This window comes from Leuciscus leuciscus (assembly GCF_965113295.1).
Source record: "Leuciscus leuciscus genome assembly, chromosome: 15".
Classification (NCBI taxonomy): domain Eukaryota; kingdom Metazoa; phylum Chordata; class Actinopteri; order Cypriniformes; family Leuciscidae; genus Leuciscus; species Leuciscus leuciscus.
This window is the reverse complement of record NC_138739.1, coordinates 33,061,520-33,077,495: the sequence shown is the minus strand read 5'-3', so window position 1 is coordinate 33,077,495 and position 15,976 is coordinate 33,061,520. Positions and strand designations below refer to the sequence as shown.

The following is a 15,976-nucleotide window of genomic DNA, read 5'->3' as shown; positions in this document are numbered from 1 at the left end:
GTTGGAAAACACATCACACAAGATTGATAACACAGAGTTTCATGTTTCCCAGACATGATTTGTGGCGAATGGGACTGGCGAAGTACCTTGAGACACCTGCATGCGATTGATGATCTGATTTGGCACATTAGGCATAGGCACGGGTCCATCTGAAGAGAGGGACGAGACAAAATGACATCAGAAAACTGGCAAAGTTCGTGCGTTTTTAACCTTATATTGTGTTCAGGTTATTTGACCCAAAAAGGGAGGGTTTTTTCTCCCTGCTAATTAATGTTATCACATTGGACTAAAACTTACTCACATAGGCTATAACAACTTCTCCATCAATTGACAAAACGATTGAATCCAATATTTGGTGATAATATAGCATAAATGAGAGATTAAGGGTTCCATGACTCACTCTGCCGAGGTCCCATGACATTAGGCTGGTTGAGGGCCGGTGGCTGCTGTCCCGCTGCAGTCATGGGTGCCTGGTTAATAATCTGCTTCTGTAATCGAGACCTTCTCTTCTCCTCCAGTTCTTTCTGGATCTTATAGATCTTCTCCGCCAGGAAGTGATAGTACTCGTCCTGTACAACACACACAGACTACGTTATTAAAATCAACAGCACTGAAGAACTTTCACTTTACTTTATCCGCCTTTAGGATGAGGTGTAAGCTTGACTGTTGGTTTGCGCTCACCCTGCTGTTGGCGGACTCGTACATATCCCCTTCCACTTTCCGTGCGTACGCCACCAGGTTCTCCATACGGCGGTCCTTCAGGGCGGCGGGGTCTGGCGTAGGGAAGATGGCCTGCACACTAAAACACACAGAGACCAAAACTATGTTTTTTTTTCTAAGTTTAAGTTACTTATTACAAAGAACAAGCCCCCTGGATCAACAGGACATTGATTAAATGTAAAATATACATAAATGATATAGCTGAAGCCTTCATTTTATTTAAACTTTAAGAGGTCTTAAATTTGGTCACGGAAACAGGAATCGCAATACGGCTCAATGTAAATATTAAACTTCAATAGGCAATGATTTGCTGCACATTTCAAAGTGAAAACGAGTTCTACAAGCTCGAGGTTTCAGAAAATACTGTGTATTAATGCCCAGTAAATGCTTGTGATCTACTCTTGATGAATTATGACATTGTTTACTTTATGGTGTTTGTACTGTAATATGTTTTAGATGTACTTACTGTAAAAAGTCATCATTTCAAACTAATAATTAAAAGTCCCACGTAATGAAGAACCTATTTGTATCTGCTTATTTTGGTCACAAAATAAAACTGCATAGTGCATTTAATCCAATGGTAATATACATAATTCCATAATTATCAAATAAACAGATCATTTAAAAACCTAGCACACTTTTTGTATTCAAATAAATTAAATCATTTTTGCTTGTACATGTCTCCTGTCCCATTTTTATTATAAGGAAAAACAAATCAATTATTGGATAAATTGTTACGTGCAATACTGGAGTAATGATGCTGAAAATTCAGCTTTGATCACAGGAATAAATTACATCTTAAAATATATTAAAATAAAAACGTATTTTAAATTGTAATAATATTTCACAACATTACTGTTTTTACTGCATTTTTGATTAAATAAATGCAGCCTTGGTGAGCAAAAATATTCAAAATATATATAAAATATATGGTAACACTAGGTTTAGGGTCCAATTCTCACTATTCACCAGTTGCGTATTAGCAGGCATATTACAAGGATATTGGCTGTTTATTAGTGCTTATTAAGCACATATTAACGCCTTAGTCTATATGACCATATTCTACATCCCTTAATTCTACCCAATACCTAAACTTAACAACTACCTTACTAACTATTAATAATAAATTAGTTTATTGAGACAAAAGTGGTAGTTAATAGTGAGAACTGAACCCTAAACTAAAGTGTGACTAAATCTATATAGTGCAAGAGCAGCTTTTACTAACAGTTTGTGTACGAGGTGGTTACGGAGGTCCTGAGTGACATGCTCGTGCCAGGCTTTCCTCACACCGGTGGCTGACAGAGGGGCCGCTGTGGGCAGGTTGCTCATGCTGCCTACCGTAGTGCCGTCCGGCATCAGCTGACTGCGCCAGGGGAATCAGGAGACTTAGTTAGCAAACAGATTTAAAACATCAACTTTTAGCAATTAAGAGCTGGGGGTGTGGTTTGGTTGGTGTGTGTGTCCGTGTCGTACTTGTTAGAGTTAAGTGTTGACGACATGGTGCCATCCGGGAGCAGCTTAGACTGTTCTGATGTCGGGACGCCGATTTGGTTCAACTGACCACCCCCTGGACAACAAATAAACAAATAAAAATACATATATACAATTATAACAATAATAAATATACTTGAATGAAATACTATATATATATAGTTGATATATAATTTATATACAAATTTCATATATTTTAACAATATATACAGGTATGTACTTGTTTTAATTTATTATATTTATTTATGATTTAACGCCATATCTGCAGCAAATGACAAAAATCTATATTTCAATTCCCCCCCCCCCCCAAAAAAAAATGGTTACAATATTATTCAAATACATTGTTTGCAATAATTGAATTTATATTTTTTTTAAATGCATATACACACACACACACGTATCTACGCATGCATGCATGTATATAAACTATATATATTAATATATTTGTATATTTTTTTATATAAACATACATTTCACATACATACATATATATATATATATATATATATATATATATATACATACACTACAATGTACTACTATTATATATTTTTATATAAACTAATATATATGTATATGCACATGCATGCATACATACATAATATATACACATACACACAAACACTACAATTTACTACTATTATTACTATTATTACTACTATTTACTATTATTATTATTAATATATTTCTTTACAATAAAGTAATTAAGTGTTTACCGAGCGCATTGATGGTTCTTATTTGCTGCTGGTGTGGCGTCTGTGCAGTCGGCTGCCCGGGGCCCTGCGTCTGTGCAGGGGTCTGGGTCTGTGTGGGGCTCTGGTTGCTGTAGGGGAGACCGAGGGCAGCGTATGCCCGCTTCATGGAGCTGGGGTCGATGGGTGTGGAGCTGGGTAGAGCGGGCGCCGTCTGCTGCCCCGTGCCGACCGACCCGATGGGGGATTGCAGACCAGCGTTGGGGGGACTCAGCATTGCTGTAATGCAGGAAAGAGATGTTAGAAGCCTTCTGGGAAGACGACATCTGCATATTTCAAACAAGATATGAAAAAAAAAAAAACCAGCCATCTGGAAGAAAACATTATTTGTGGGGGAAAAACTGAGGAAAGTAGAAAGGAAAGGGAGTGGGTCCGAGACGCCATTTGCATGAGGAAGAAATATCACAACACAGACTCTCCAACATGTAAATCCCGCAGCGCAAAAACAAACACTTTAGCTGCCTCGCACTCTCAGAGTCATGATGAGAGACGCTTTGAAGAGGGAGAGGCAGTTTGCTGGTCTGTAACAGCGTGAGATTTTAATGAGTCACCGGCGCGCTCGGCCAGCGGGGCGGCTCGATTCTCCTCATCTTTCGAGCCCCTCCTCCTCAGCAAACATACACGGGCCACATAAAACATTCATGCACTCACAGCTACTGAACTACACTGATGCCTTTCCTCACAGAATCCAACTGAATATCTACATATCCAGAAAACACCATGCAGCTGAATTTGTTTTAATTCAGAATTTTGATCTAAACGTTTAAATGCTTCATAACAGCTCTGTGGACAAATATAAACAGTGATTACAACTATTTTAATTGATACTGTTTAAAGCATAACTTGGAAAAAGTAGTGTTTTGGATACTGTTTAAAGCTTGTCAAAAAGTAGTGCACTTGATTGTAGAAGAACGGAGGTTGCGGTGCGCACACAGAAAAATTCAGGAGCACAGAATCTTGTTATAAACGCTGTCCCGCGACTTTTGGTAATAAAATAGTGGCTATTCTGATAATTAAACTCACAGCTTCGTTGTTAATAGAAAAAAAAAAGAGACTCTGAACAGATGCAGGTAATTCACACACGCATCTCATCTCTCTTTCTCTCTCAAGAATTAATTCAAATAAATACTATAATTAATTCAAATAAATACTATAATTAATTCAAATAAATGTCATCTTAAATCTCAACAGATGTCATCAAAGATGTCAAACAATAAAAAAATTAAAAAATTATTTAAACCATAAAACATTCTCATTTGAGGGCAATTAACATGTAATTAAGTGTCTGAAACATGTAATTAATTTTGCACTACTTAAGGGTATTTTTTAAAGTATACTGTGTCTAAGTACTATTTTAAAAGTATGCTAAAGCGTACTTTTTCACATGGGCATGACAAGAAGTTTGTTGAGAGAACATCCAAAGAGTGCAAAGCTGGAATCTAGACAAATCTACTTTGAAGAAACTCAAATATGAGCCAGTTTTGAATCATTGTCATCATTGTATATTTCATTATTTATAATTCTCAAGCTTCCATTTGTTTTTTCATAGACATTTCATTTTTTTAATAAACTAAATCCAACTATAATACATAATTAGTATTATCATTTCAGATGTAGTGTAAATATATAAATAATTCTTAACATAAAAATACAGAATTATTAACTGTACATAATTATTTTATGTTGTAGTGAAGTAAAGAAGAGGCGGATGTTTGACGCAGGAAAGACTCACGTTGCTGGTTGCGCTTGTCACTGGCGTTCTTCAGCGGGAGGCAGACGGGACAGTCGTGTCTCGTGCAGTTCTTCCAGTGCGAGATGATCTGCCTCGATGAAGCACAGTGAGCCACTGCAGAGACAGAGAGAGAAGAAAGCCTGAGCCAAAGTACAAATGTTGCAAAACTGGGAGCAAAAAAGGTCCCGTGGGAGAGCAGGTCTTCACGGAACTGTACGCAGCAGACGCAAACACAGACAGGATTTTAAAGCATTCAGTAGCACACACAAAGCTGCCTCTCAAACAGCTCACGAGTACCAAACTGAGTGCTTTTTCACAGATTATTGCACTTAAATGGTCAGAAATGCACAAAATTGTCAAAATGCCCGTCTTGGCAAGTACTCACATAAACATGATGTTTTGATGAGAACGTTAACAGTTGAGAAAGAAAATACATGTGTATCAGTATATTGGATCTGTGCATTAGCTCTTAAAGTGACAGCAGCCTAATTACCTGCTGCTGTCTGTGTCGTTAATGTTAATCAAACAACAAAAGATAGCGAGAAGAATGAATCTGTATTTAATTTATACATTGAAACATTCAATTCATGTAGTATTCCTGTACCTGAATACTGTTGGTCCAACCTGAAAACCTTAAAGCACTCTGCATTTCCTTTGTTTTTTTATTGTATTGCATTTATTTGTGCTTCTGCTTTTTCATTTGTTCATTTGTTCTTGTTTACTTGTCTTTTATTTCGTAAATTCAATTGAATTTCAAATTAAGCTTCCTTGTGTGACACAATGACCCCATTGTAAAAACACAAATACATAGAGTCACCTCCAAAATGAAGTATTTTCAAAGCAGTGCTGTACAGTATTTGAGTAAATATAGTTAGTTACTGAACTCAAGTATCTTTTTTATATCATAGACAGCGACCAAGTCGTCACATTGCTCGTTTCCAATATTGACACAATTATGATTTATTGCTGCTGTGATTTACTGGTTTGAATGAGGTGCAAGCACTAAAAGGAAGCGAGTTCTGCCAAGAGAGCCTTCAGGATGCTTTAAACACTGTCTGCAAGAACATGACGCTTTAAGAATGATCTCTATAGACGTTCACTTTCCCCAGGAGTCCAAGAGAGAGAGAGAGATACGGGTGTCACCGCGGGCAGGGAACAACAGGAAATGAGCTGGCAGCGTGGAGGTACGTTTGGCACCACGCTTGCGTTTGAGTTGAAATGAAGCCCTGTGTTCCGGGGTCCAACAACAACTACGGCACTAAGAGCAAAGCAGCCGGGCAGCACCGGGCCGCCGCAAGCACTCTCCTGCTGTTTGCCAACTCCTTAATACTGCATTATACCATAAAGGCAAGAGTTTCTCTCTAAATGGACTATTATATTTGAGCATTTGCTCGGGAAATTCCCTGTGTTTGTGAATTAAACGTTCCTAGTTGTGAACCGAAAAGTGTTAGGCCAGAAATAAACTACGCAAGCGCACAAACATTTATTGTGGTGGTAACAAACCTCAATGGGGCGACTTTCGAATGTGCCATTAAATCGGATGTTATTAAAAAAGCTAGGTGTAAGCGCTGCAGCTTCGTCTGACGCACACAATGCTTCAAACCCCACATCAGACAAAAAACATCTCATTACCGCTCTCGCTGAGACTAAACAGAGCACAGACAGCAGATTAAAGCAGGTCTGCTACTGCACACCTCAACCAACAAAATACAGCAGACACACCTCAATGGATTATCTCTCTCTCACACGCACACACACACACACACACACACACACACACACACACGCGCGCGCGCACACACACGCGCACACACGCGCGCACGCACACACACGCGCGCGCGCACACACACACGCGCACACACACACGCGCGCACACACACACGCGCGCACACACACACGCGCACACACACACACGCGCACACACACACACACACACACACACAATTTTCTGCATGAAAATCATTCTTCACGCAACGCTTGTTCCAAACCCAACTTGTTCCTTTTTAAGATTTGAACTCGTTTTAATCAATATTTCATGTTGAATGAAAATAATATTGTATTACATGCATGAAAATAAGAAACATTTTTAATTAATGAATATTTTGTTTTCATGCATGTAATTCTTCACATTATTAATTCTTCATTAATTTGTATAAAATACCACAAATAAAAAAATTTGCACACATATTTGTTTATATTTTTTATAAGATCAATTCCAGTTAATGAATATATGTATTACAAAAATGAATATCAATTAGCAAAATATGAACAAAATTAACATAACATTAATTATATTAATAATAAAAAAAAAAGGTAGTTAAAAGTTTGTGCACCTTTTGCAAGAATTGTTTAAAAAATTTGTTTTTAAACAAACTAACATTTTTAATCTCTCCATTTGGCAATGGAATTGCATTTCTTATACTTATAGTACTTATAAGTACTAAAATAAATCTGAATGGAATCATTAAGGAACCAGAAGTCTTAGTTCGAATTCGAATCTGAGAAAAATAGATAAACCTTTCCTCTGTTTACTGTCTGCTGTCTGCTGTCTACTCTTGCCACCTTCTGTTTAGCAACTTTATAATATCGCCCTTCTGTGACACTATCAGCACAACTTTTCATGTTGTGGTCAAAAGCAGCGTGCGACACTCATTCAATGTCGACTCACCTTGGCAGGATTTGCCGGCCTGGCAGTGTGTCATGTGGTTGAGGACGTTCTTCATGGTCCTGCAGTGGGGCAGGGCGCAGGCTCGCACCTCTCCGTTGGCCTGGTCGCGCCGCTGGCACTTGTGGGCGTGGAGCAGCAGAACCAGCTGCTGCTGGATCAGCTTACGCTTCTCCGGGTCGGCCGTGGGGCCCGCGGACACGCTCTGACCCGCCACCATCCCCACCGACACCTGCTGCTGCTGAGGCTGCGGGCGAGAGAACGGGCGATGGCGTCACAGGATTAACTTTGGCCTACAAGCTCCATACAGTTTGTGTGCATGATGGGAAACTCACCATGTTTGGCACGCTGGTGACCGTCGCTCCTTTTAGGTCCGTTGGAAACGGGGGCAGGCTGTTGGGAAGGCCGCCTTTATTCTGAGCGTTCACGCCAGTCGTGCCCATTTGTGTCCCTCCACCCTGGTACTGACCAAACGGACTGTTGCCACCTGCCATGCCCATCTACAAACGAAAGAAAAATGGAAATATCATTCCAGGGGAGTCATCAGAAGTTCCAGACACAGAATCACATCTAAAATTTCAGTTTCAGATAGCGCTCGTACACTGAATTGATTCCTCTTTTGTGTTTCCTTGCCCTTGAAAGGACACATACACGCACAATTGGCAAAATACCCGTCTAAATACCCATCTCGGCAAGTATTCTCTCGGTTATGTCATAAGTTCAGAAAGAAACCGGATGTTTAGGGGTGATTAAGGCACAACAAAAGGGTTAAATATATCATATATTTTAATTGACAAGTACACATTTCCATTGCCAACACTTAGTGTCAGATAACTTAAAGACATTGCTACACTTTCTATGACTGCTCCACAGACTTCTTGTTGCAAATTTTGCTCATACACACACACACACACCAACCTGGAGATGGAGGTGGACACACACACACACACACACACACACACACACACACACACACACACACACACACACACACACACACACACACACACACACACACACACACACCTGGAGATGGACACACACACACCAACCTGGAGATGGAGGTGGACACACACACACCAACCTGGACCTGGAGGTGGACACCACACACACACACACACACACACACACACCTGGAGATGGACACTCACACCAACCTGGACCTGGAGGTGGACACACACACACTCAAACTCACACACAAACACAAACACACACTCAAACACAGGCTCACACACTCAAACACAGGCTCACACACACTCACACATTCAAAAAGACACACACACAGATTCAAACACAGACACACACTCAAACACAGACTCAGACACACACAGGCTCACACACACACAAACCTGGAGATTGAGGTGGACAAAAACCATCACACACCAACCTGAACCTGGAGATAATAATAATAATGTCTAGTCTGGTGGCTGTGATATATATAAACCTACCAATGTCCGTTGCCATTATTTTTGGAATGACTGATCGCGAGAGGAAAAAATGACGTTTTAGTCGCATAACATCGGTTAATGGAAACGCCGTCATTTCGCAATAGTTTTTTATCGATATAAAAAATAAATAAATAAAAAACGCAAACGTTTTGCGCGAATCTGAAATGGAAACGCTACAGCGATTAACATAGACTAACTTCTCAGAGTTATGTTGTGCAACGGTGTTCATTATACTAACCATTCAACTCCGGATTGATTCTGGAATCTTCGCTGGGGGAATAAGCATTAAGCACCGGCAACAATCTGTCCTCTAACTAACGAATGCTCATGTTTTGATTCAGATCGTGCTTGAAGAGGAGGGGCTATTCGTGCCTCTGTTGTCAGTTTGTGAGGGAGGGAGGGAGGGAGGGAGTAAGCTGCGCGCAGCTCTACAATAAAATAAAATTTTACCCATATTAAATAGTTAAAAAATCGGAATCAACCCGTGGCGGTCAGCGTTGATATTGTGGCGGGCCGCCACAAATTAATGAATGTATGGGAAACCCTGTTTAAGTAATAAATGAAAAGCAAAGTTACAAACATGTAACATGCAAAAAGTCATGCAAACATGCCGTGTTAACCAACAGAAAACTAGTTTGTTTGAAAGTGACTTCTGTGTGAGCTGTGCTTCATACATCACCTCACCATTGACAACAATGGACCTTTTCGGTCCACAAAATTCTGCCAAAGTGTCACCGCACCCTTACAGATGAATTAGTTAAATGATATGAACTGACAGCGATAATAGTTTTCTCTGTGATTTTAGATTAAATTTTTTTATCAATCCGGAAGATTCAACATGAATGTTCATTTCTCCTTTTTTTACAGTTAACGCTCACTTAAAATTCCTTAATTTAATAACACTTACATTTAATCTTTAGAATATCTCAAAATAAATATCCTTATTAATAATGAAAACAATCAATTATGTGTTATTTTAGTATCATTGAGATACTATGAGTTTTTTTATTATATATTTTTAAGTTGAAAGTTTTAGTAATTTAAGTTTGTTTTTATAGTCTTTATTTGTCTATATAGCCTAACTTTTATTCTTTTTTATGTCAGTTTTACACCAGGTTAACTAAATGAAAATGACAAATGCTGCTTTGGCAAACTAGCTGAAATAAAATAAGTTTATTTTTTATATATATTTATTTAATTTCAGTTAGCATTTATTTTATTTCTATTAACTAAAATGTTTATGTTTTAGTTTTAGTTAACGATAATACTTTGATCAACAATGAATTTTATTCAGTGATGGCACTAAAAATCTTCACAATACACGGACATTTCTATGAAAAAAACCCCACTTAATTTGGCCATTATATTCATATACCGTGAGCATTTGCACTGATCTAAAATGCATAATCTTTATCTAAGCGTTACTACATTTTTCACATCTCAATATGATGTTGAGCATGCATGTCTTCCCCGTCACACAGACTCCCCTCCCTCTCCCTGTGCTGATCTCCGGCAGCGTGCCGGCCGTCCACTCTCCTCTGTTGACATCGCTCCAGCAAACCAGATAAAAGAGGCCAGCGGGTGGCACACGCACCAACAGCCCCTCCTCTCTGCTCACTCATTCATGCACACCAACACACTTCTCACGCTACTCGCTCTGCTTACTCATCCACACACACACACATGCTCTCTCTCTCTCTCTCTCTCTCCCGGAGAAGCCAGGATTCCCTTTCCCAGCAGATCTAAAGACCCATTCACACCAAGCCTAACGTTATAAATAATATCTCTAAAGATTTAATAATCATTCTATTTCTATGAGGATAGTGGAGTCCACAACACAACTTCAAAGGTAACAAGGAACAATATTTGCGGAATAAATTTTAGGAAAAATTGTTCCAGCTGATAAATGATAAAATCAGAATCCATCCTGTTTGAAAGAGCTTGAGCATTTGAACTGGCAGAAAATATAAACAGAACGTTATCATGCATTGGTGTGGATGCTAATATAGTTTTGTTATATCGTTATTGGTGTGTGAATGGGACTTCAGGTTCTTAATATGTAAAAATATTTCATTGTAACTGGACACTAACGTACACAAATGTTACATGCGCTCGAGATTCATATACTCCCACAGACTTCTTTAAAATGGCCCATCGGTTTAAAAATGCCACTGATGTGGCCAATAACAAAAGCTGAAGTATGTTTAACTTAGGGCTGGACGATATGGCCAAAATTTATATCACGATATATTTCTTAATTTCGGCCGATACGATATAATTCCGATATCGATATGAACAATATAAAAAGCCTCAGGAAAAACTGCCAAGAACGCCCACAACGAATGTCTGTGTCTACAAACTTCTGAAAAATGTATTTGCCAAGTCTCTGAAATCTCCTTCTATAAAACGATATAATATTTTAGAAATAAAAATGGTACAAATACATTATTGTTAATATTTGATTTGCATTTAGCCTTCATACAAACAAGAAATGTGAAATCACCGTCAAATAAACATAAGACTCTCAACTTATTAATATGAATATCTTTAACTTGCTCTTGATCTTTAGGCTGATATTATTCTCATAGATTTAAAAAAGTGCTTCAGCCGGGATAAAGAATATGAAAAGTGCTCAGAGTTGCTGTAAAAAAAAAAAAAAAAAAAAAAAAAGTGAGCGACGACAAAAACACATGTTGCTGAGGGACATTTTGCTGAGAGTGTTGATGACACCCTGAATTCACTCCGATTGATGAATCTGAATGCAGTGTTTACATGAACGCTAAACAAGTGATTGGGTTGATGTGTGTGTTTGTCAAATCGGAATAGATTGTTTGACATGCGCACACACACTGTACGAATATACAGTTTCCCGCTGTTTGCACATAATAACTATTCTCCTAAGTTGATTCTTTATTTGTTTTAAACAGCAGACTTAATATTTATCCATTTCTGGTCATAATTTGGAGACAATGAACATATGAACCGTTGTGCCGCTGCTTATATTTATTATGCAGTAAAAACACCCCTCACTGTGCCCAAAACCAGTCGTCTGTGGATGAGAATCTGAAACAAGGACTGGTGGGACGTTGTCCAGCTTCACCTCACAGACGCAGTGAAATGAGAATTTTAAAATGACGGGACTATCATTTACATGACAATTTATTCAACAGGAAAAATGTATCGTTCGCACGTCAATCATACATCATTACGCTATTTCAACGTCATTGCACATGTGCAGTCCTTTTAGTTTCGGTGTTCAATCCAATCAAGTGTTTTACATGTCCTCTCGATCGTATTAGAAAAGGAATAACCACCGCTCTCAATTCGATCTAAATTTCATTCGGATCGAGCTCAATCGTATCGATTAAGGCGTTTAAATTAAGGCTTTTCAGTCCGATTGAGCCATCAATCCGATTACTAATGGAGTATATGGTTGCATGTAAACGTAGCCCATGCCTGTAATGTTGAAATATCGGAAATGTGTTTAAAAATCGTAAAATCATATCGTGATATATATTGTAGCAAATTAGCTCTATATATATATATTAATTTTAACAGAACAGAAAAACAGAAAGCATAATTAATTATTAATTCTAGGAAATATATTAGCTTTCTGGCCAAGAAAGAATAACCTTTTCCAACTAAAGTAAATAAAGTATTAGCAGGGTAATAGCATGGGTATCGCTAGATCAAGATGTTTAACCCTCTGGAGTCTGAGCGTTTTTTTGGGCCCTGGGGGTGTTCTGACATGCCCTGACATTTGTGCTTTTTTCAGTTGCTTATAAACATATTAATGGCAAAGGTGTAAATTCACTCTATATAGCACAAACAGGACTACAATAATATGTGAGCCACATGTATGTACATGTTTTCATTTTTGAGAGAATAATGTTTATGCGTGGTTATCGAAAAAACTAAAAATTAAAATTTTTGAAATAAGACCACAAAACACATACTAAATATGTGGCAATAAGACTTTTGACTTATGGATGTCGTCGCCTATAGTTTTTTCTTCAAAATTATGTGAAAATAGTCTTGCTTTATCGTTCACATAAAACCATACATTGATTTAAATTGATGTAAAACAGGTTTTGCTTGGAAAGCCAATATGCGAGGGGGCGTGAACGAGGAGTGGTTTACACCTTAGAATACACCCACTCTGCATAATTAGCCATTCACTCAGGTGTGACACTGACTGAGCCACAATGAAAGGACAAAAGATATATTTAGAAGAAGACTTATATTGACCATTTAAGATTTTGCTTACATCTATCTTGTAAATATGTTTTGCTATTTTATTAAAACGGTTACAATTACAACAATAATTACAATTTCAACAATATTTCAAGTGTACTCTTTCTTTGTAAAAAAAAAAGATTATAGGCCCTACATTTTATCTATGTATTCATTAGTTTGAATATAACCAACATTGGAACAGCTAACATCTTAGTTGATGACTTTATTTTTGACAAAAATCGTATTTTATATATAGAAATGGCTAAACAAAAGCTTATTTGATGTGGCAGTATATTCTACAGTAAAAACTGTACCCAAATCTACTAAACAAAATGTTGTCTTTCATATTTCGTCTGACTGTAACGTTGTTTTCATGAAATATTAGGGCATATTGTTAATTTGCAGTTTAATACGTTGCTTATACAAATAGCCTACATTTTATTTCAACATTCAGTCGATGTTTACTTATCTCAGTATAGCAATACAGTTTGCTAAAACATCATCATTCATTCACACACGCGATTTAAATTTAAACTGTCTTTGCCAGCTGTGGTAAACAGCGCGCATCTCTGCCGTTTATTCATTCATAAACAGAAACCCACGTGAAGAAATTCACGTGAGAAGGAAAAAACTTACTTGTAGGCTATTCCTCAGCTCGCTCCTCGATATACCCGCACTTCTGAGGGACATTTTCGATTAGTATTATTCCTCACAGCGCTGCAAGACGGTGTAAACAATGATCTAAATAAACGTGTGTGTTTTCTCGAGCTGATGGGGGCGTTCACAGGATCGTCTCAGTCATTTGCGTTTGAATAGCGCGCGCTCTCCGTGGGCGGGGCCGATTATAACGTAATGAGATGAGATGAGCTCGACTGGAATCGCTCTCTTTTAATACAGATTTCACAAGATGAGAATAATTGTTTTTTTATATAAATGACTTCATTTAAAAGAAGAGAATTCAAGCTTCATGCCTGTCTGTCTGTATGTCTGTTTGACTGAGTATTCGCTGAGTTATTGTTAATTTTCGGACGCGTTTCAGAATGGACTTCACTGGCAGAGAGAAGGCAGAACTCGCTTCGTGTTTATTTTTCTTTATTTGGCAAAAAGCACAACACTTTGTTTTTATTGTGAGTATACACAAAAATAATACACATTTAACAGAATCGATTGATGTATGAAACTCCTATGGAAAATCAAAGTCAACAGAGTATTTATGAGTTTCTTTTACACTAATAAAAAAAAAGCGAGCTGGTATCGCCGGCGATACCGTAGACCTCAGGGGGTTAAGTGACTTCGATATGTGTCAAACAATAAAGCGTGGATATAATGGTTTAATAAACAAACTACGGAAGGCCACACACACACAACCAAACTAAGCAAAGATTGTATACAGAATCAAGAAAGTAAAGAAAAGTGAAGAAAGAGAGAGTGAAGAAAAGAGAATGGCAAGATTACAATCAGTCACAACCTACGAGAAACATCAAAGAATCAGGGTCACCTTAAAGTGGGAAAATTAACTTAGGAACGCATCTAAAGGCTGTGAACAGGTACTTGCATTGACTTTCATTGTTGAAAAAGTCCAGATGCAGGAGATTCTTGATTTTGCCAGGAGTGCGCTTAAGTGTTCGTTTGGGGTCTTGGGGTGGTCCAGATTGAATCCAAAGAAATTAACTTGAAGATGAAGTTGCCGGAAGAAGACAGGAGAATGTTGTCTCAAAGAGATTGAGCCAAGATCTGAACTAATCAGATACTCTTAAAGGTCCTATCAGTTCACACCCATTTGTTGAGGTGACCAATCAAAGATGACCGGGAGAAAGTCTTTGTTCATCTTATCTCCATTTGCATGTTCATGCTGGCATGGAGAATTAGTGCAGTCTTTACATAAAAGTATTGTACAAATATCATGATGCACTTTATCCTAACATATTGTACACCACTGATTATAAAATCAAAAGAGGATTCTTTTGATACCAAGAAAGGGGATTTGAAGACATTAAAGTAGTGATACATCATCTTTGGATATCAACATTTTAAGTAACTCTAACATAACTAAAGAATCATAACTAGTCATAACTAATAAAACATAGGGACATGCATAAAACACAGGAGAAATACTATAAACATTTGGGTAAGTTTGTGGGTAAGAATGGAGTAAATGTCCTTTGTGTATTGGGAGTTTGTCTCTATAGTCTTTAACCAAATGGCTAGTGCCGTCTGGACTCCTGTGCTGTCTTTGAGGGTGGCAGACACAGTCTCTTGCTCAGATGGTTCAGGAAAGCAGAGGTGATAACAGCCTTTGAAGAGAACTGGTTTGAGGGCCGATGACAACAGGGGAGAGGGGGAAGGTTTTATGAGGCCTACAGCATTTTGGATTAATGGTGCCTTCACGTGCTATGGAAAAGATGATATTTTCCACTTGTGAACTGGTATTTACCAGTGTGTTGTGTTCAAGTGCTTTTGTTGTCGTAATGTAGGTAAAAAAAAAATGGACTCACAGATCCAGACCTGTTATTTGGCTAAAACAATTTTAGATAGCTTAAGTCAGTAAATCATGGTGTCGCTGGCGTACACTACAGACAAAATACATTCACGTGAGTAAATTGCCTGACCGCTCATTACTAGGAGGCTCCTATTGACTGCTAGCTAGCATCTGCTCTGGGTAGGTAACAACAAACCAAACTGACACTGAGTGTTAACGCATTATATTACAATTTTTAATGACACAATATTGTATAGGCTACAAAAACTATCCGCTAACAGTAGCAAAAAAACGTTTAGTTGTGTGCAATGCTTATTCATGACTCTTGCGTTGCTCTCCGCCATTTTGAAAAGGTCAAAGGTTATCTCATCTCGGCAACTCGTGCATCAAAATATTCTACGAGTTGCCCAGTGGAAAATACCACATGAGGGGGTGTTCATGTGCATTTTCCAC

General features: G+C 38.1%; 1 protein-coding gene across 2 annotated transcripts in view; it reads right to left on the bottom strand.

The window, feature by feature from the left end:
• The window catches only part of crebbpa (CREB binding lysine acetyltransferase a), a 49,329-nt gene that overhangs the window by 15,308 nt on the left and 18,045 nt on the right, over positions 1-15,976 (bottom strand). For both annotated transcript variants that reach the window (XM_082138284.1, XM_082138285.1), the window contains exons 3-11: positions 7,696-7,860; positions 7,364-7,607; positions 4,696-4,809; positions 2,928-3,182; positions 2,194-2,287; positions 1,946-2,083; positions 682-799; positions 401-569; positions 87-149 (exon numbers count right to left, since the gene is read on the bottom strand). In XM_082138284.1, the coding sequence (XP_081994410.1) occupies positions 87-149; positions 401-569; positions 682-799; positions 1,946-2,083; positions 2,194-2,287; positions 2,928-3,182; positions 4,696-4,809; positions 7,364-7,607; positions 7,696-7,860 (1,360 nt within the window). The remainder of the gene's footprint in view (positions 1-86; positions 150-400; positions 570-681; positions 800-1,945; positions 2,084-2,193; positions 2,288-2,927; positions 3,183-4,695; positions 4,810-7,363; positions 7,608-7,695; positions 7,861-15,976) is intronic.